A 21,762-nucleotide genomic window follows, 5' to 3' on the forward strand; every position below is an offset into this window, starting at 1 on the left:
AGATAATAATGACAGTGAAGATGAATTCGAAGCTAACTATGAAGTCGATGATGAAAATGATGACGGAGACTTGGCAGGCAATCCGGCGGCGCAAGATGAAGCAAATGCGATTGTAAGCCAGCACCCGTTTGGTGTTCCGTCTTTTATGCGGACTCTAGATCCCGAAGCCATACATGCTCCGAAATTTCCTGAGTATGCGAATACAGGTATGTCATAATTATTAACTGAAGTTTTCTATAGTGCTTATTTTATTTGCCTTGTCTGACTGATGGCGGTGCGCATGTCGTAGGTGAAGGCAACGTTGCAGCGGAAGATGGCGAGTTTAGTGTCGGAATGGAATTTGGTTCGAGAGAGTCGGTGATATCTGCAATCAAAAACTACACCATCTCTAGAGGTGTTGATTACACTGTGTATGAGTTTGAGCCGTAGACATTCTATGCGAAATGCAAGGGGTATGGTGCAGGGTGCAACTGGCTTATCCGAGCTAGCTTGATTCGAAAAAAAGCTTGTTGGGAGATCAGGAGATACAATGGCAAGCACACGTGCACCATGGGCACGATTTCACAAGATCATGCCAAGTTGGACTCAGACACAATTGCAGATGCCATTAGGCCGTTGGTAGAAGCAGACCCCTCGATAAAGGTGAAGTCTGTTATTGCAGAAGTTCAAGGCAGGTTCAACTATACTATGAGTTACCGCAAGGCTTGGTTGGCAAAGCAAAAAGCTGTCACAAAAATTTTCGGTGATTGGGAAGTTTCTTACCAAACTCTGCCAGTATGGTTGAAAGCAATGACAGTGAAGATGCCAAGGTCTCGTGTTCAAATTAAAACGCTCCCCGTTTACCGTGAGAGTAAGGAGGTTCAAGGTGTAAGAGTTCTGCACCGCATTTTTTTGAGCTTCTATCCGTGTATTGTAGCATTCAGACACTGCAAGCCCCTGGTGCAGGTTGATGGCACGCACCTGTACGGAAAATATAAAGGAGCAGTTCTGGTAGCAGTTGCACAAGATGTGAATCAAAACATTGTGCCTATTGCATTTGCAATTGTCGAGGGCAAGACAACAGACGCGTGGGAGTTTTTCCTAACTAATTTACGGAGATATGTTGTTATCATTGATGGTGTGGGTATTATTTCTGACCGCCATACCTCCATCGACGCTGCAATAGCTCGCAGTAACGGTGCATGGTCACCACCAAGGGTGTGGCACATGTATTGCATCAGGCACATCGGGTCCAACTTCTTAAGGAGGTTCAAGGCTCCATATTTGTATAAACTCGTGGTGAATACATGTATTTCAAATTGCTGTTATGGTTCTATTCATAGTAAATTTGTGGCATCTGCTTATGATTAAATGGTTTGTTCAACAGGCTATTCTAGAACGGAGCAGGAGTACAACAAAAACTACCAAAGGCTTAAAGAGCGGGGTGAGGCATATACTCAATGGTGCGATGAGATCGGTGTTGAGAGATGGGTGTTGGCATTCGATGGTGGTCATCGTTGGGGACATATGACGACAAACTTGGTAGAGTGCATAAATTCTGTCTTGAAGGGTGCACGCAACCTTCCTGTGACTGCCCTTGTCCGGTCAATTTTTTATCGGCTGAATGAGTTGTTCACTCGGAAGAGTATCGAGGCTCATGAGCGTTGCCGCAACGGATTCACGTATTTAGAATTTGCAACGAAGAGAATTGAAGAAAGCTTTCGACGTGCAGGAAACATTGTGGTCAACCGGTTCGATAGGCACAACGAGATGTTTGAGGTTCGCGAAACGCAAGATGGTGCCATTTACATTGTTAACCTTCCGCAACGACACTGCGACTGTGGCCATTTTCAGGTCGAGCGACTCCCATATCGCCACGTGCTTGCATGTTGCGCCAACCAGCGTTTGGATTAGCAGGTGTATGTGCACGACGTGTACAAGATGACTGAAATTTGCAAGGTGTACAGAGGCGAGTTTGTTCCGATGGGTGACCCGTCTACGTGGGATAGATACGAAGGAGTGAAGGTGATCGCCAACTGGACATTGTGGCGCGCGACGAAAGGAAGACCGAAGTACCAGTCGCAGGTGAATCCGATACTACAGCGTGTACCAGTCGTAGTACACTGGGAGAGGATGGAAGTCAATAATCTCCTCGCCTAGCTGCAATGTGTTATAGCGGTCAGATGTCCATCTGTTAACACATTGACTGTAAATCTGTCCCCAATCATGGTTCTGTGCTCCTGTCAACCGCTTGCAGTGATCACGACCAAGGTCGAACGCGGGGCCTAGTGGTAGCTGCTGCATCTCAAACTGTCTTCTGACCCGGTCTGTCGCGTGCCACTCTATGCACTCGAATGACACTAGAGGCGACTGGGTGGAGCACATAACCAAGAGGCCGATTAGAAAAACTATTCTTCTGAATAAAAACATTGGATATTAATGGTACAACTTACGTCGTCAACTCCCATGTCGTCGAGTCCTCGCCTAAAATGCGCAGTAGGCCGCCGTATATATCTCGTATGTCGGCGCCAATGACTCCACCTAACGAAAACAGAATAACAATATTAATAAGAAGAACAAAATAATAATAATAATAATAATAATAATAATAATAATAATAATAATAATAATAATAATAATAATAACAATAACAATAACGATAAAAGCCAATACCGTCGCGCTAGTGGAATACCAATATCGTCGAGTTGATCGCGGGGTATAGGTGCCAGGAACGGCATACGCTCCCACGCCCAAACAAAAAGCAGTATCAGTGGGCCATCCATTTCCTTGCAGTTGTATCGTGAGGCACGACACAACGATCTGTATAGGTGTGCCAGACTGGCTGCTCCCCAATTATACCCTGAAATCCAGGGAAAATCTCGAAGTAGCGGTAGAAACTTCGAGTTCAATGAAACGGTCGACTTATCCGGAAACACAATTGTACCGAGCACGCAGAAAATGTGCGCTCGGACGTACCGCTCGAGAGACTCCTGAGTATCACACGGCTCGGTGTCTCTGCACCGCCGGACCCAAACAATATTATCCTTTCCCAACACGTGATCGTTCGGACCGGGCTCCCGACCAAAACACGCAATGCAGTTCTCCACCAAAAACTGGTGGCTGCTATCTGATCTACCCGTAACGGCCTCCCCATTAATCGGGAGACCAAGAATATAACTCACATCTTCCAACGTCACCGTCACTTCACCGACTGGAAGATGAAACGTGTGAGTCTCCAGCCTCCAGCGTTCCACCAAAGCACTCAGTAGTGCAGAATGACCTCTCCTTTCGCCTACTCGCAAAACGTGTTGAAACCCAGTCAACGCCAATGTCGCTGTAGCTAGGGGTGGCAAACGGGCCTAAACTCGCCGGACTAACCCGCATAACCTGCCAAAAAAGGCGGGCCAGGCTGAAAAATCGGGACCGCCAAATAGCAAAAGCCCGCCTAACCTGCACCGCTTAAACCGCGGGTTTTGGCGGGCGGGACGGGCTTCCCCGCCGGGCTAAGGTTTTTTTTAGTGAGGGGGTATTTTTGCAATTTTTTTGCCAAAACCTAACTTCCCCAACCTAACTTACAAGAGTATGAAGATAAAAATTGAGTATTTTGAATTATGTTTATGTTATTTTAGAGACAATATTTATAATTATGTTTTAGATTATGTTTATTTTGCTTTGGAGAGAATATTTATACTTATATTTTGAATGAAAATTTGGTTTATAATTATATTTATTAGATATTTATAATTACAAAGAATTTAATGTTTGTGAATATAAAAAATATAATTTTTTATGCCATTAGAAATTATAAATTTATTAATATGGTTGTGAAATTATATATATTACTTAGTAGTTAATAGTAAAAAAAAAGGATATTTGGCGGGTTTAGCCCGCCGGCCCGCCAACCCGCCAAAGGGCGAGCTTCTGGCGGGGCGGGGCGGGGCGGGCTTCCCCGCTTGCCACCCCCTGCAGCTACCTCGTTAAAGGTATCGTGCGGATCCAATTTTCTGGGCAACAAATTTCTGATAGCCTGCAAAAAAAAAATAATTATTAAATTCTAAATAATATCCGTTATAACATAATAATAAATTGTTAAAAAATCATAAATATTTATCTATTATTTATTAAACAATATTATTAATTACTAAAAATTAATAATAACTTATTCTCAATATCATAACCAGTATTATAAAATAATCATAATAACACTCTAATTATAATAATAACTACCCAAATATAATAATAATAACAATAATAATAACCATTTATTATAATATCTATAACCTAAACGATTTGTTATTAACGTACAGTATTAATTATTATTACAAAATATTACTAAAGTATTAAACATAATAATTTTTTTCTAAGTAAACATTATTAAAAAAACCGTTTACTGTTAACAGTATTATTATTATTATTATTACTATCATAAAAAATAATAATAAATCACTAAAAAATAATAATAAATTATTACACATTATTGAAATTAAAAATTATTAACAAATTATTTTCATTAACGTACCCACTATAATAATAATAATAATAATAATAATAATAATAATAATAACAACGTCACTAACAATACAGAGATTAATTTGCCTATTAATAACAATAATAATATAATAACAATATTAAAAAAATTAAACCATAATGAGAAATTAATAACAACATAATATTAGTTATAATAATATTAATAACCTCAATACTATTAATTACAACACAAATAAATAAAATTCGAATAAATCTTTATATTTATTGTTACATATTAAAAAAAATATTTACAAATTGAGGATGATCCAAATACTCAATAATATGATCTTCTAGTTTAGTATAGTCACGCACCATTTTTTTCCCTATACCGTGTACTTGTTCTTCTTCAACAAGCTCTTTCACAGCTTCCTCACTCTTCCTCAACTATTTCTTCGGTAACTAGTTTTGCTTCAGTAACTTTGCTTCCCTCTCAATCTACGTTTCTCACTTATAAGGACCCAGTTGAACCCCCTCCGAGAACACGTGGCGCGCATGCAGTTAGGGAGCCTGCAAAACTCAACCTGCGTTTGGCTCTGGTTCACTGACAAACCCATCCTGCGTTTTGCGCAGTTCGAAGTTGGTCAAGCACTGCTCCTGTTGGCATGCAGGGCACGTTTCGCTTGCTGGTTCCCTTCCCTCACCAATCACAGCCTACGTTTTGCAGGGCCTGCATTTTTTAATTCCAACACCTGCAAAGATCTTCACAGGTCCACATTTGTGGACATCACACCATGCGTCCATTTATCTGTACTTCACCATTGTGTTATCCATTTAGAAATTATTTTCTGTCAATTTGATTTCTGAATTTATATACAGGTCTCAATTTAGTCTTTAAAATTTTAATTGCTTCTATTTAATCTTTAAATTTTATAAATGTGATTTACATTAGTTTCTGATAAGACTGTTAAAATAGGCTAAAATTATCGGGCCAGTCTGATTACCCGTTTAAACAGGCTAACTTTGCCTATAAAATTAAGTCCATTTAAATTTCGAGTTAAACAGGATGAATCCGATTAACCCGAAAAAAATGATGGGTTAAACGGATGACCCGTTTAGTTTATTTTTACATATTTTAAAGAAAAGTATTTTTTGCCAATATTTCTTCCGATCTGATCCAAAAATTCGACCAATCAACTTAAAAAATACGATTTTTTAAGATATTTGACTTAGAAATGATATTTTTGTCAAAAGATATTTTAAAAAATAAAATAAAATGGTGAACAAACTAATTCGTTTAACCCATTAGACTGCCCTTATTAACCAGTCTAAGCAGAAAATCATAGCCTATGAATAGAGTGAGTTGGACATAAACGGACGAGCTAGCTTGTTTGATAGCCCTAGTCTTCTGAGACAATTTTTCGACACACCAAATTAATGGCGCGCTAACATGAATAGTCAAATATCACATTAGATTTTGTAAGACGGCGTTATTGTTTTTGTTTTGGCTCTTAAATAGTCCAAAAATGACTCTTTATCGCTTGTTTAATTAGAAGAAAATATTTTAATAAACACCACTTACAATGCCTTTTTTGGATTAGTTAAGTGCCAAAACTAAATTGACATCATTTTGTAAGAATTCAATAATATTTAGCTGTTTACATTAATATTTTATTAATATTTGTGTGCTAAAAATTGTTCAAAAAACTAAAACAAATCACACTCACAAAATTTGAAAATTTAATAAAAATAATTAAAATTCTGAAAATTAAATTAAAATTTTCGTGTAACTTCACAAGCCAAACTGAATATTATATCAATTTATGAGTATTATATCAATTTGAATACGTCTTCCAACCAAGGACAGACTAGAAAATTTTAGTTACAGGGCAAAAACATGCTAACATAAATTTTATATATAAAAGTACCAAAAAACTAGGCTTATATATAAAAACCGAAAAGTATATTAATTTAAAATAATAAAAAATTAATTAAAATAATTTTTCTTTATTTTAAAATAATTAAATATCATATTTTATATATTTTAAATTTAATTTTAATATTATCAATTTAAAAAATATTAATTAATAAATAGATAACATTCTTTTTTATCTTAACTAATTTAAAAAAAATTAATATTTTACTTATGTTTAGAAAATTAAATTTTATCTTAATAATTAATTACTTTGTTAGTTTTAAAAAATATATTATTAATATTTATTAATGTTAAATTTATTTATTTATTTATTTTAGTTTTGATATTTATAATAAGATAAATATTATTTTATGTTAAATTTAATAATATAAAACTTTTTTTAATATAAATTTTAATGAGACAAAAATACTATAATAATGAGAACAAAATATATACTAATCTATATATACTTATTAATTTGTTTTTAAACTTTTAGGGGGAAGGGGGGGGGGGGGGGCGGGGGGCGGGGGGACAAGTACCCCCTTCTTCTCATCTAGGTCCCTCCTTGATTCCAGCTGCATGATTTTGTTAAATAAAATATTCAAATTTTAGGTATTTATATGTACACATATAATTAAATTTGATAAATATTGTAATAATATAAATTCTTATTTTATGTTATAATTTTATTCGCAAACATAAATAGGCAGTTCTTTCCATTGCCTTGGAAGGAGTTTGAGAATAGTATTCAGCGGGACTGCCTTTCTTAAGTAGTTTCTTGTCTTTTTTTTCTTTCTTAGTTTTTGTTTATTTTCTTTTAAGTCACCAAAAAAAATAAATAGGCAGTTCTCTTATACAATATCGACATTAAACAAAACATGAGAAGGGTAAAAACCTTCCATACTTGTTCCTTGTTTTTTTTTTTTCGCTTAATAATTTTCATTAATGATTACTTAAATAATTCAATAGGCTATAGCCCACTGCAAACCTCCATATGATTATATTAATTAGGACGTCATCACACTAATTAAGTAGAGGTTAGATGACGGCATTGGCACTTAAACAATTATATAAAAAGACACTTTACTATACACATTAAAACGGTATAAAAAGAATATAAATTTTTATTATAATTATTTTTATTATTTTATTATTATTTAAAATATGAGTCCTAATTTTTTCAATCTCTCTTTTATCTCATAAAAAAAATCTATAAACTTATACTATTACCTATAATTCACCTTATATAAATTTAGCAATATGCAACATAACACACAACACATACAATAGCATGTGAATTATGGTCAGTAAATCACTGCAGCAACAATAAAATAATTAACAATCGCACATATAATAACAATAACAATTAATTAATTAATTAACTACTTGATGATGATAGGATGTGCATTTGTGTTAGCCCAATGGTAAATTAATCGATCATATATAATATATTGATTATGTTACTTCTACATTAAAATTAACTATTAAAATCAGTTATTATTATAAAATATATATTGAAATATAAAATATACATTAAAAATAAACTAAATAATACATATATAATACATTATAGTTAATTTTAGTAGCTAATTTTAATATATTGTTCCAGATCTGATTTCTGGGTTTTTTCTTAGAACGGTCACCGAATTCGACAATTTTTAAGATTGGACCATCTTCATAACCCAAAAACAGATCTATAACTTCCAATATCCTGATCTAACACCTCTTTTATCTTAGTTAGATAAGATGATGACGACCCAAACTAGCCTTACAATTTCTAACCAACGTTCGAATTCAAATACCTCCTTTATCTTAGTCAGATAAGATAAAATGAGATAACTATCACCAGCTATATCAAGGGAGCCAGATGCCCCTCAGATACGTCACTCATTCTACACACCTTATACCTCTCAGACGTCGGAGTATCTTTTCAGGTGCTAACTCCGCCGCTCCAAGAAGATGATCCGGCAACCGTCTCGACTCGCAAATCCTCGATCCATCTCATTACCCGTACCAGAAACTTTTAATATATATATATATATATATATATATATAACATTTTTGATAATATATTTCAGGTTCTATGGCCAATTTGCATTCAAAATAATGAATGAACCACTATCTTTCTTATCCACAATAATATTATTTTAGTGGTTCAAAATCTTCAAGAAGTACGTGAACCATTATATTATGGTATACATGCAAGAAAATGCTGCCCTAATAAAATATGTAACTAATACAATAATAATAATGGCTGAGATGGTGGAGTATATATAGTGAAATAGTACATGGAGTTCTTTATCCAAACTTTTGTGTCTTGAATAATCAAGTTCTAATTTAAGACGGTGCACCACTTGACCCACCAAAAGTCAATAAAATTAGATACCCAAATTAAAATTAAGCGAAAAAGATATATATGGCTAACAAGATATGAGATTTTTTTTTTTTAGTTATATTTCATCAGCTAAGATTTGAATAATTCAATGTACCATTTATCATAAAAAAGATTGGTTGTGACCTTATTCTTTTTCCCCATAAACATATGTTGTATTTAAAGTTATTGACTCTTGGTTTGAGCAAGAATGAAAGGTGCCAATTACATTGGGACATTGCAATACCCCTATTCATGCATAGAAAATTAAAGAACATATTTTCATGCTATTGCAAAAGCATGTAATGCCACGGGAGATTCTTGCTAAAACATGTCGTATTCAAAAGCTTATAATAAAATAAAAGTCCTAAAGCCAAGTACAAGCATTCAATATCAAAGATTCTTGTGTCTTATTGATCTTCCTCCTGGCCTATTATACATTTTTATGAATTGTGAAAATAGGCTTTGTTTGATTTTGTATAGGCACAATGTGTGTCGTTTGAGGCTTGAGTATTTTTGGTAGAATCAAACAAAAGAAAAGGAATTCTTTTATTCTTCTCCTTCGAAAATATGTGTGTTCTGGTACTAGAAATTTGATTATCGCATATACAAACTGAAATTCGAACTCTAACACTCAAAATTTTGAAAATCGAACTAATAGAATAAGAAATTTGAGAATTTAAAGATTCAATTGAAGTTTAACAGAATTAAATTAAATATAATAAAATAATATATTTATGTATAAAATATATAATTTTGTAAAAAATATTTTTTTGTATTTTATTATTAAAAATTAATTAATCGCTAAAAATTAAACCGATACGACTAATTAATTGGTTGTTTGACCCGTTCATTGCTGAGTCAAGTCAGCTCATGAATCAGCTTAATCTCGACTCGTTAATAGTTCGATAAGTTAAACTCGTAAACTGGTGAGCCGAACTTGAGCCTGAAATTGAGCTCATCAATTAAATGAGCCGAACTTAAACTTAGATAAGCTCAGCTCATTAACTCGCGAGCTGACTCGATTATATATATAATATTAAAAGTATAGATTAAATACATATAGAATATGCATATTAATAATTTAATATATATATATAGTAATATATAATTTTACATATTTTTTTTGTGTCACTATAATTTTACAAATATATTAATGTTCTTAATTATTTAAAATTTTATAGTCATTTTTTATATATAGTTTTGATGTAGGACATAAATAAAAAAATTATAATTGATAATATTTTAATATATATAAGATAATTTATTGATATAGAATTATAGATTATGTTCCTATTATTTGAATCAACTCGTGAGTTTGAGCTAGTTTGTGAGCTTTTGTTGAGCCGATCTTAAGCTTACGAAATAGACTCGATTGTTAATGAGTCGAGTCGTAAGTCAAGCTTAATTTTCGTGAGTCAAACTTGAATTTGGTCTATCTCAACTCAATTCGACTCATTTCTAATTTTACTGCTGCCAATTTTTATCTTAAATCAGACTGATTTAATGATCAATTTCTAATTAACCTAATAATTTGGTCTAATTCTCAAATACTACTAACACTTAATTAAACAAATAAGTGAGACCAATCAAACTTGATTTTAAAACAATTATATTTTATTAGTCACGCGATAGTGAATTGATTGATTAAATGTGGGGGTGTATATTTGATGAAATCTCAACCTTTATTATTGTCATGCAAAATGCAGAAAAGAAATGTGGGTTTTGTCATAGGTAGTGGGGTGCACGCACGTGATTTCAAGTGACATGTGCGACCCATGCTTGCTCTTCCTACTACCCTCTCTAAGCCAAATCCTGAAAAAAAAAAAAAAAAAAAAAGAGAAATAAAGAAGAAAGATAGACCCCGCAATAATTATAACCCTAAAAAACATATGTACAAAAATATATAAGTGACAAAAACTTTAATAAAGATTAATTAAACATTTGTTGACTTTTCCACAAAATGCATAAAGGATAACGAGAAATAAAGAATAAACCAATAAAATTTGTCTTTAAAAGATTTAAATGTTAACAAAATTATTTTAAAAAAATAAAACGACAAAAATATCTTTATTTAAAATATTTAAAAATGTAATAATATTAATAAAAATATTATTTTTTTTAAATAACAAATGATTTTTATTTTTGATAAATTACTTACATATATGTATACCATCGATCCAACTTTTATATCATAGATTATTGAAAGTTGTCCCAAGCAAATAATAAAGAAGGAAAAAAAAAACAGAAAAAATAATAAAAATAACAGCTGAGGTGATGGAGATATGATTTCCAGTTGACAATAAATTGTGTTGTGTCTCAGATCTGGATAAGCTCCATTTCATACTATTTTGCATGATTTTTCTTAATTTTGTAACTTTGTGTTTTAGCTTAGCTTCTATTAAATATTGTTGGAATCCTGAATCCGACTTTTGTAACTTGAGTTATGATTCAATTAGTGCAATGCGACTAAGATTTGACATCATCAAGAATGTTTGTGGCAACAATTTTTACCACAAAATTTGACTTAATAAATCTTTAAGAATGGGATAATGTACGTGATCAATATGAAAGTTTTGAATATCAAGTTTTTCTTCCCAATAGTTTTAAGTTTCTTCGAATTCGATTATTGTGACTCTTTTTGGTATATTTTACTTTAATTATGTGTGTATTTTAACACAAAATTCAAACAAAAACATGTTTCACACCAATTGAATGACACAATAGAAAATTAAGTAAGATCACATGAAATGTGAATAAATTTGACTTAAAATCTAAGTAAATATATTCAATTATTACTCAATAATTTACATTCTATCGATTATTAAGAGTTAAGATCGTCGATATACCAAAGCTAATTGTAGTAGTGTTATAGCCGAATCGAAGTAGGTAATTCGAAATTGATTTCACTCTTTTATTAGGGAGAGGGTCAACTACAAGCAGCTCTAAGACTTTGTTTATAAGGAGAGGATATAGAGATATGAATAAAGAGATATAAAATTATGTTTGTCATTTGAGACATAGTAAAAATATTGTATTGAGATATTAAATTAGTATATTTTGTATTTTTTTGTTTATAAAAATACAGAAATATTAGGTATAGACACAATTTATTTTTTATATTATTATCATTATTTATTTATTATAATTACATTTTTTATAATTCTATTTTTTTTAAAGAAATGTAAATTGAACTTTTTTATTATTTGTTATTTTATATTCAATTTATTACTAAATAAAATATAAAATATAAAATATTAATTTTTATATATCTATACTTTGTGTCTTATTCTCAATATTTTTTTTTTTCGATATCAGGAATTACCTACTACTAGTTTTAAAAAATTCAAGTTGTGTGTGTAGATTGCTAATAATCATACTATCCCAAAAAATATATGATGAATATTAGTAAAGTAGTTGAGGTACTTACCAATGCTCTTACTAATTCCGTTACTTAGCTTTTGTTATAACATAATATTATTGTATATAAATACCAAGTTTCTACATTTCAATGAATACATCTCTTTTCTTGTTTTTCTCGGTTTTGAACTTTCACCTAGATCTATCACTTTTCTATTTTATGAGTGTTTTGTTCTTATGAATTAAGCCTCTCTTGCCTATATGAGAATTCGCACTTAGCCTTATTATTGATGATATTACTCTTGAGTGGCAGTCATATCATTAATAGTTACTAGAGATAACATTTTTGTTGGGAAAATTCAACAAATATTCAAACAAAAATTTATTTAACAACGAAAGTATTAGAAATAATTTTTTTTACAATTTGTGCGATTAAAAAGGTAATACTAAAGATATTCAAAGTAGCAAATATAATAACAGAAATTAAATAACTAGATATTAAAATTTTAACGTGGGAAAACTCCTAAAAGAGGGACAAAAAAATCCACGAAACCTGGTCCAGTAAAATCTTCCACTATCAGAATAATTGGTACGCAAACAGTCTTCCTAGTGACATTAGGGAATCTCAACAATCAACAAAATACATCATCAAAACTGATGGAATCAACATAAATACTCCACAAAGTGGGTATCTTAAATCAGACAAAAGAGAAGGCAATATAACTAGCAAGTTATATTCTAATGTTCATCTTTACACCAGGAATAACATACTAAAATTTCATAAGAAATTGAGCGAATTTCCCAGGTCAACGTGATCAAAATAGCAATGCTCTTTTCCCCCAATTTTCTTATTCTCTTCGACGCCGAAAACCCCTTCTCTCCCCTTACTGTTTCTTTTTTCTTTTTCAAAGAAGAGAGCCTTGCTTTCGTTGTCTCTCTCATGACTTTATGCCACTTCTTTTTTATTTTATTTATTTATTTTATTTGTTTTTAACTGTGAGTCCTATTTAGTTGGGGACTCACCAACAAATCTCACCTTTACCAACTCAAGTGGGGATAGGCTGCTCCACCAAGTTCGCCTTCTCTTTGCAGGAATCAAACTTCACTGCAGGTAAACTCTTAGTCATCATATCTGAACCATTATCATCAGTATGGATCTTTTCAAGTGCATATGACTTCATCTCAAGTGCTTGACGTATCCAATGATACCTCACCTCTATGTGCTTCGATCTGGAATGAAACGTCGGATTCTTGCTGAGATGGATAGCACTCTGACTGTCACAAAATAACACAAACTTCTCTTGATTGATGCCTAACTCTTGTAGAAACTTCTTCATCCACAAGAGTTCCTTAAAAGCTTCAACAACAACAATGTATTTTGCCTCTGTAGTAGACAAAGCAACACATTTCTGAAGTTGAGATTGCAACGACACAGCTCCCCTGCAAAAGTCATCATATAACCAGAAGTAGACTTTCTTGAATCAAGATCCCCAGCCATATCTGCATCTGTGTAACCATCCAACACAGGTTGGCCACTCCCAAAGCATAAACAAACTCTGGAAGTACTATTAAGGCATCTGAGAATCCACTTCACTGCTTGCCAGTGTTCCCCGCCAGGATTAGAGAGAAACCGACTAACAACTCCAACGGCATGAGCAATATCCGGCCTGGTGCAAACCATAGCATACATTAAACTGCCAACTGCAGATGCATATGGAATCTTCTTCATTTCTGCTTTCTCTTTCTCACTTGTAGGACATTACTGCGAACTTAATTTGAAATTACTAGCAAGTGGAGTACTAACAGGTTTGGAATTACTCATGCTAAACCCCTCTAAAACCTTCTCAATATACTTCTGCTGCGACAACCACAGTTTTCCATTCTTCCTGTCACGAGTGATACTCATGCCAAGGATTTTCTTTGCAGGACCCAAATCCTTCATAGCAAAGGATCTGTTCAAGTCTTTCTTAAGACTTTCAATCTTCTTAGTGTCATGACCAACAATCAATATGTCATCAACATAAAGCAAGAGAATAATAAAATCACCATCAGAGAATTTTTTAACATATACACAATGATCAGAAGAAGTCTTACTATACACATGACCTTCCATGAAGGAATCAAACTTCATGTACCACTGCCTTGGCACTTGCTTCATCCCATATAAGCTCTTCTTCAACTTGCATACAAGGTGCTCATTTCCTTTAACCTCGAAACCCTCTGGTTGCTCCGTATAAATTTCTTTATATATGTTATCATGAAGAAATGCAGTCTTCACATCAAGCTGCTCAACCTCTAAATTCAAGTTAAACGCCAATCCAAGCACAACTCGAATAGAGGACATCTTCACAACTGGAGAGAAAATCTCATCAAAATCAATACCTTTCTTTTACTCAAAGCCTTTCACAACCAATCGAGTTTTGTACCTTGGCCGTGAGACATTTTCATCCGCTTTCAATTTGAACACCCATTTATTCTTGAATGCTCTCTTACCCTTCGACAACTTCACCAATTCAAAAGTATGATTCTCATGCAAGGATTTCATTTCTTCTTTCATGGCCTTCAACCAATCTTCCTTATGCTCATCAGACATAACTTTCTGGTAGCTCTCTGACTTCTCAGTCTCAGTGTTCATCACATACTCATGAGGAGAGTATTTCTGAGAAGGATGACGCTCTCTAGTAGAACTTCTTAATTCAGGCTCAACTGGTGGTTCAGGTAGGGCTTCAACATCTAGTGGAACTTCTACATCTGGCACCTCAAGTTCAGGTGTAGGTTCATCATGCAAATCATCACCGTCATTATCAGCTTGTACATCTTCCCCATCAATAGGAGGTCTAGTGGAAGGACCAGGTTCATCATTAGCAGAATGTCTAACAGTTATTGGCTTATCTGTCTTCTCAATATCTTCAATAGTTTGGTCTTCAAGAAAAAATCACATCTCGGCTTCTAATTATTTTCTTAGTCACCGGATCCCATAATCTGTAACCAAAGTCTTCGTAACCATAACCCATGAAGATACACTACTTTGACTTTCCATCAAGTTTAGACTTTTCATTTCTTGCAATGTGAACGAAAGTCCTGCAGCCGAACACTCACAAGTGACTATAGGAAACATCTTTCCCTCTCCAAACTTTCTTTGGAACATCACCATTAAGTGGAATTGAAGGAGAAAGGTTGATCAGATCTACTGCAGTCCTCATCGCTTCACCCCAAAAGGATTTAAGCAACTTTGCATGAGAGAGCATACACCTAACTCTATCATTGATAGTGCGATTCATTCTCTCTGCAACTCCATTATGTTGAGGAGTCTTAGGAACCATCTTCTCAAGATTGATCCCATGCCCTTTACAATACTCTTCAAACGGACCCCTGTATTCACCATCATTATCTGCTCGAACACATTTTAATTTTTTTTCTGTTTCTCTTTCAACACTTGCATGAAAGAGTTTAAAGATACCGAGCACCTGATCTTTAGATTTTAAAACAAAAATCCACACTTTTTGAGAATAATCATCAATAAAAGTAACAAAATATGATGCACTATCTAGTGTCTTAGCATCCATAATGCAAACATCAATGTGAACTAAATCTAGAACATGTGATCTCCTATGAGGTCCAGAACTATAAAATGATACTCTAGCATGCTTTCCAATAAAACAATGAGTACAAGTATTTAAAGTTGTACCTTTCACGGAAAGTGAGTGCTTCTTGACTAAGATGCTTAGTCCTTTTTTGCTCAGGTGACCAAGACGTATATGCTACAAATTTGAAGAGGAATCATGAGCTACATTCACCTCTTCTTTGCATAACTTTGCTTGCAATCGGTAGAGAGTAGTGAGATTGTTGTCTTCTCTAGCAACAATGAGAGCCCCTTTAGTAATCTTGCATTTTTCACTACCAAAGGAAGTGCAATTCCCCTCTTGATCCAATGCCTTCACTGAAATAAGATTGAACCGCATATATAGCGCATGCCTAACATTCTTCAACTGCAACTTGCATCCCATGTTGGTTTCAAGCCACATATCACCCATACCAATGCTATCACACACTCTTTTGTCTCCCAATTTGATCTTGTCAAAATTTTTAGCAGTATAGGAAGTGAAAAATTCACGCCTCGGAGTGACATGACATGAGGCACCAGAGTCCATAAGGGGAATTCTTTCCTCGTTTGAACCTCGCCCTTAACTTGAAGGCTATGCCATCCTAAGGTGCTGCTAGATGGAAGGATCTTATCAACGTCCATGAATAATAAATCATAGCATAGATCAAATTGCAAATCCAAGTGGAATCATCACAGACAAGATTCACATAATTTTCATCATATGTGATAAGAACATCTTCATAAATAATAGTAGCAGTTTCTATCATTATCTTTACCTTTGTCTTTGTTTCTTCTCCTTAATTGTTCTCTTTTCAAGAACCTACAATACCTCTTAATATGCCTCGGCTTGCCGCAATGGTGATAAATGAACTCCTTTTTTGGCTTGTACTTTCCTCTTAACTTGTTTCGACTCTCTGACTTGTCAGAAGTGTGAGGTTTTCTACTTTGACTTCTCCCCCATGACTCTGAAACAAGTGCTTCTGACTGGGAGGAGGCATTAGTCAAACCTCGCTCTCTTCTTCTGACTTCTTCATTCAACATACTCTCTTTAACCATTGCCAACGTCAACTTTCCATTTGGAGCTGAGTTAGTCAGTGTCACAACCAAAACTTCCTAACTATCAGACAAAGATCTCAACAATAACAAGGCTTGTAACTCATCATTCAAAGTGATTTCATTATTTGTCAGTTGGTTCACCGTCTCCTGAAAAATGCTCATGTGCTCCGGCATTGATTTACCTTCAATATATTTCATATTGACAAGCTTCCTAATCAAGAATGCTTTGTTTTGCACATTCTTCTTCTCATATAACTCCTTCAATTTGTTCCACATCTTCTCGGCATTCGTTTCGGTGTCAACATGTGGATACACGCTAAGATCAAGCAATTGCCTAATCAAAACAACTGTCTTCCGATTCAGCTTCTTCCATTTAGCATCGGATTTAGTACTTTTGGATTTATCCCCCTCCACAGGATCATACAAGTCCTTGCTATACAACATATCTTCCATGAGGGTCTTCCAAATTGAATAATTTTGGGAATTCAATTTGACCATCTTTGACCCATGAGTATTTTTCTCCATTTAATCAATACAGAGATAAACAACCAGAGCTCTAGATACCACTTTGTTAGAAAAATTCAACAAAGGTTCAAACAAGAACCTCTTTAACAGCGGAAGCACCAGAAATAATTTTTCCCAGATACTTCAAGCAGCAAATATAATGACAGAAATTAAATAATCAGACACTAGAATTTTAACGTGAAAAAACTCAGAGGGACAAAAAATCCACGGGACCTAGTCGAGTAAAATCTTCCACTATCAGAATAATGGGTACACAAACAGTCTTCCTAGTGACACTAGGACATTTCAACAATCAACAAAGTACATCATCAAAACTGATGGAATCAATATAAACCCTCCACAAAGTGGGTATTTCAAATAAAACAAAAAAAAAGGCAATACAACTAGCAAGTTATATCCTAATGTTCATCTTTATACTAGAAATAACATACTAAAATTTCATAAGAAATGAAACGAATTTATCAGATCAACATGCTCAAAATAGCAATGTTTTTTTCCCCAATTTTCTTCTTTTTTTCGACGCAAAAACCCTTTCTCTCCCCTTACTATTTCTTTTCTTTTTCAAAGAAGAGAGCCTCTCTCCCTCGTGGCTTTATGCCACTTCTTTATTTATTTTATTTATTTATTTTTATTTGTTTTTAACTGTAGGTCCACTTAGTTGGAGACCTATCAATAATTTCTAATGGGGCTTGAAAAATAAATATCATAGAGTAATGCAAAAATTAGTCGATAAACATAGTTTTAAATCAATAATTATTATATATCTATGTATAAATATATATTATTTAATTTATTTTTAATATATATTTTATATTTTAATAAATATTTTATATTAATGACTAATTTAATGATTGATTTTTTATATACACTATATATTTAGTAAGTTTTTTTAAGTTTTGTGAATCTTTTAGTTTAATTTTTTGCTTAATATAGTTTATGATTCATTGATTAAGAATTTATATTCAACATATAATCAGCATAGAGAAAAATAAGAAAATCACCCAATTGAGATTTTTTTTTCTTTTCTTAAAGAAAAAATTGAAATTAGAATTTATGTTGTACTTACTAAAAAAAAGTTAGTCGTATGAGCTATTTGATATCTTTTTTTTTTTGATTTTTTATGATATTTTTTATTCTAACAAGTCAAGTACTAATTAACCGTAGATCTGAACTCTATTTAATTGTTCTTAATTAGATGAATTAAGTAAAAAGCATTACATGGTCGTGAACAAGCATGTACGTCCACATATGTATCATTTCAAAGTTCAGTTGGGAAATTGTCACATACTATATATTAATATTATTGGAAGACATTATTATTGATTAATTTCAATTCTAATTTGACGGAACTAGTAACAACTCTATATATATGCGATGCGTAAAAGGTAGGTAAAATAATTATGTATATGTATAATAGATTAATAGTAGAGGCATTTGTTATTCCTTTTCTAATAAGTTCGTTCATTCATCAACCAATCTAATTATTAATGGCAGACATATAGTTGGATAGAAATTTCATATCATGATGATATACATGGTGTTGTTGCTGCAAATTAAATGTCTTGGTTCATAAGTCACCAAAAAAAAAAGTCTTGGTTCATAAAATATGGGTTGCTAATAATCAGGAGTGGAGTTTTATTTTGATTGGCAATAATGATTCTATTGATGAATATATATGATTTGCCACTTTTCAGGAGTAAATCACTCATCAATTAGCCGGGATATGTTTTTTTTCCTCTTCTGTTTAACTAGTTTAATTTGTTTATATTTTTATTGTTAGGTTTATTGGGACTTATATTTTTATAGACAGATATTATAATTTATTCAAGTAAAAAAATATAACGAATATAATCTAAATAGTTCTATTATTTGTAAGATTTAATTTGTATACACAGTAAATATAAAAAAAAAAATCTTATGATTATACTAAATTATTATGTTTGGTAACAGAATAAAATTTTAAAGTAGTCTTTGAAATTAGTTACCGCTTGCAACAAAAATATCCTTAAGATTGCAATTGGACCATAAATAAAAATTTTTAAAATTAAAAAAATTACATCACATTAATTCACATTCTCTTTTCGTCAAATTACTTGTCACATCATGAGTAATTTAACATATATTATTCTACATTAGACTAGACGAAACAATATTACTTTAATTTTGATGCTAAATATTCAAAGAAATATTGTTATTCAACTTCAATAAACCACAAAACATTTTATTCCCCACAAAAAAAAAATATGACCATTAAAACAGCATCATTTCGCCTAATTTAGCATAGAAGGAATAATATATCAGGTCATTTACAGTATGACAAATAACTAGACAAAAAAAAATCGAAACAAATGTGACATAACTTTTTTATGTTAAAGATGTTTATAGTATAATTAAAATTTATTTTAGAGCTTAACTCTATTATAATATCAACAAAAATAATTATTTTTATTTTAGGCTCACCTCGCCTAAATAATTATAAAGAAAAGCCTATGATATATGATCAAAAGCATAACTACAATATCATCTATTTTATGAAAATAATAGGTTGAGTTGAACGCGGGTGCACTACTTATCAACTATGTAATAAGAAACAACTAGGTTAACAAAGTAACCTTGGTTTATAGGTTTAGCATAGATGAGAAAAGAAATCAAGCAAGCAAAAGATAATGTGTATGAGTAGCATATGACATATCAATAAACATATATCACAAATTTACATACAACAAGGTCTAATTCTTTCAATTGTATGTGACAACTATCAGAACGTTACCTTTCATAGTAGTGATTTCCACAGATTTGACGAGGTGACAGGCACGCACCCTTTCATGAATATGGGAAATTAAGAGTAAAATTTCATTCCGACTCTTAATTATTTCGTAAGTTCTTATTTAGTTTCTTATTAATTAAAAAGAGATATTACGTTTTTTAATCACTGTTTTCGTCAAATTTTTTGTTTTTTCTGTTAATATTTCCGTTTATATATAGTTAACAAATATTATTTACGTATATCGTTAACTTAGGTTTTATTTGGTTGGTGTCCTTTGAACACAAAGACACAAACATAAATATACAAACAGGCACATTGATATACACAAATTTGTGTGACATGTTTAATGATAATACATAAGACATAATTATTGAATTTAAATGTCTATTTTATTCCAAGTATAACCACCATCATCGCCACTATCATTATCATGATTTCTCCCGCCATTAGTAATTTTTCAACTTTTAATCAAAATCAATATCACCAATAAAATTTAATTCAACCTTCAGTCAAAAATTATATCACCAATAAAAATTTAATTATCAGTTTCACAGTTCAAATAAAAAATTGAAACAATAAAAGAGTTCATCAATTATTTTAAAAAAAATAAAAAATCTGAAAAATGACAGAAGCAAATAAGAAGTAGGTGAGAGGGATGTGGTAAGGGTTGAAAAAAATAACAGAAACAAAAAAGAAAGTGATAGAAAAGGAGTTAACGTATATCTAACAAAAAAGGGAGTTGATGTAGATTTGGACAAAATTGCAGAAGGAGAAAGGGGACAATAAAGGAGAAGAGGCGAGGCAACATTATACCAGCGACACTAGCGGAATGGCGGCAGTGATTCAAAGAGCAAAAGCGCAGAACAATAAAAACAAGTGCAGAGTAGTCAAATGAAAAAAAAAAAAAAGACACTAACAAGCAAACAAAAAGGCATAAGCAACTCAGAAAAAAAGGAGAAGACGAAGAGATGACGGTGTAATGACGGTAATGCAGTGACAATGATGGTGGCATATGAAGCAGTGATAGAAGAAGAGAGAGGAGAAGATGAAGGGAGGAAGGAGGAGGAAAGATGAAGAAGGAAGATTTGAGAAGAGTAAGAGATTAGGTTATAAAGGGTAAAAATGAAAATAAAAAAGATAGTAAGGGTAAAAATATAAAAAAAATCTATATCTATGTCTAAGATTAGTGTCTCAGTTAAGAGGAGAGATATCAAATACATGTATTTTATGTATACTTGTGTATTACTGTAACATCCCAACTTTTTGAATCAAGTCATTTATTTAATAACTAATTAATTAATTAAAATGGTAATGATTTAAGATTTGAATTTAAAATTTAAACACATGAAAGCACTAGTGGTAGTAAATCTCTAACCGACAATAAACGACCTTTTAAAATATAGCCATAATTAATTCTATATTTATTATATTTGAATGATATTTAGTTATATGAAAAGATAAGAATACTAGCTCTATCCCTTAAGTTTAGTATAAAATCAAATTTAAATTAAATTAGGTAGATAAATCGGTTACAAGTTTAGAGTAGAAAATCGCGCTCTTATCAGCCAGCCTGACATATTAACAGTATTTCAAGAATATCTCAAGCTGTGGTTATCCGATTGACTTCGTTTAAGATTCGTTTTAAAGCTAATTCAATTCTCTATAAATTTGTCTCTAATAGCTGATTCCAAATTCCAAACGTAGAAAAAGTTATAGGGCTC

At 32.4% G+C, this 21,762-nt stretch overlaps 1 protein-coding gene across 1 annotated transcript; it reads left to right on the top strand.

The window, feature by feature from the left end:
- Positions 1 to 549: 549 nt before the first annotated feature.
- LOC107621310 (uncharacterized) lies at positions 550 to 1,893 on the top strand. The gene is made up of 2 exons (XM_016323340.1): positions 550 to 1,288; positions 1,367 to 1,893. The coding sequence occupies exons 1-2, from the start codon at positions 550 to 552 to the stop codon at positions 1,891 to 1,893; spliced, it is 1,266 nt and encodes a 421-aa protein (XP_016178826.1).
- The last annotated feature ends 19,869 nt before the right edge of the window (positions 1,894 to 21,762 follow it).

This window comes from Arachis ipaensis, chromosome B10 (genome assembly GCF_059453495.1).
Source record: "Arachis ipaensis isolate K30076 ecotype BB chromosome B10, ASM5945349v1, whole genome shotgun sequence".
NCBI lineage: Eukaryota > Viridiplantae > Streptophyta > Magnoliopsida > Fabales > Fabaceae > Arachis > Arachis ipaensis.

Bases quoted from the DNA above. Each gene is read 5' to 3' on its own strand.
- LOC107621310 (XM_016323340.1), top strand. From the start codon at position 550: ATGGGCACGATTTCACAAGATCATGCCAAGTTGGACTCAGACACAATT. The intron at 1,289-1,366 runs GTATTTCAAATT...TTTGTTCAACAG, and splicing joins TAAACTCGTGGTGAATACAT to GCTATTCTAGAACGGAGCAG.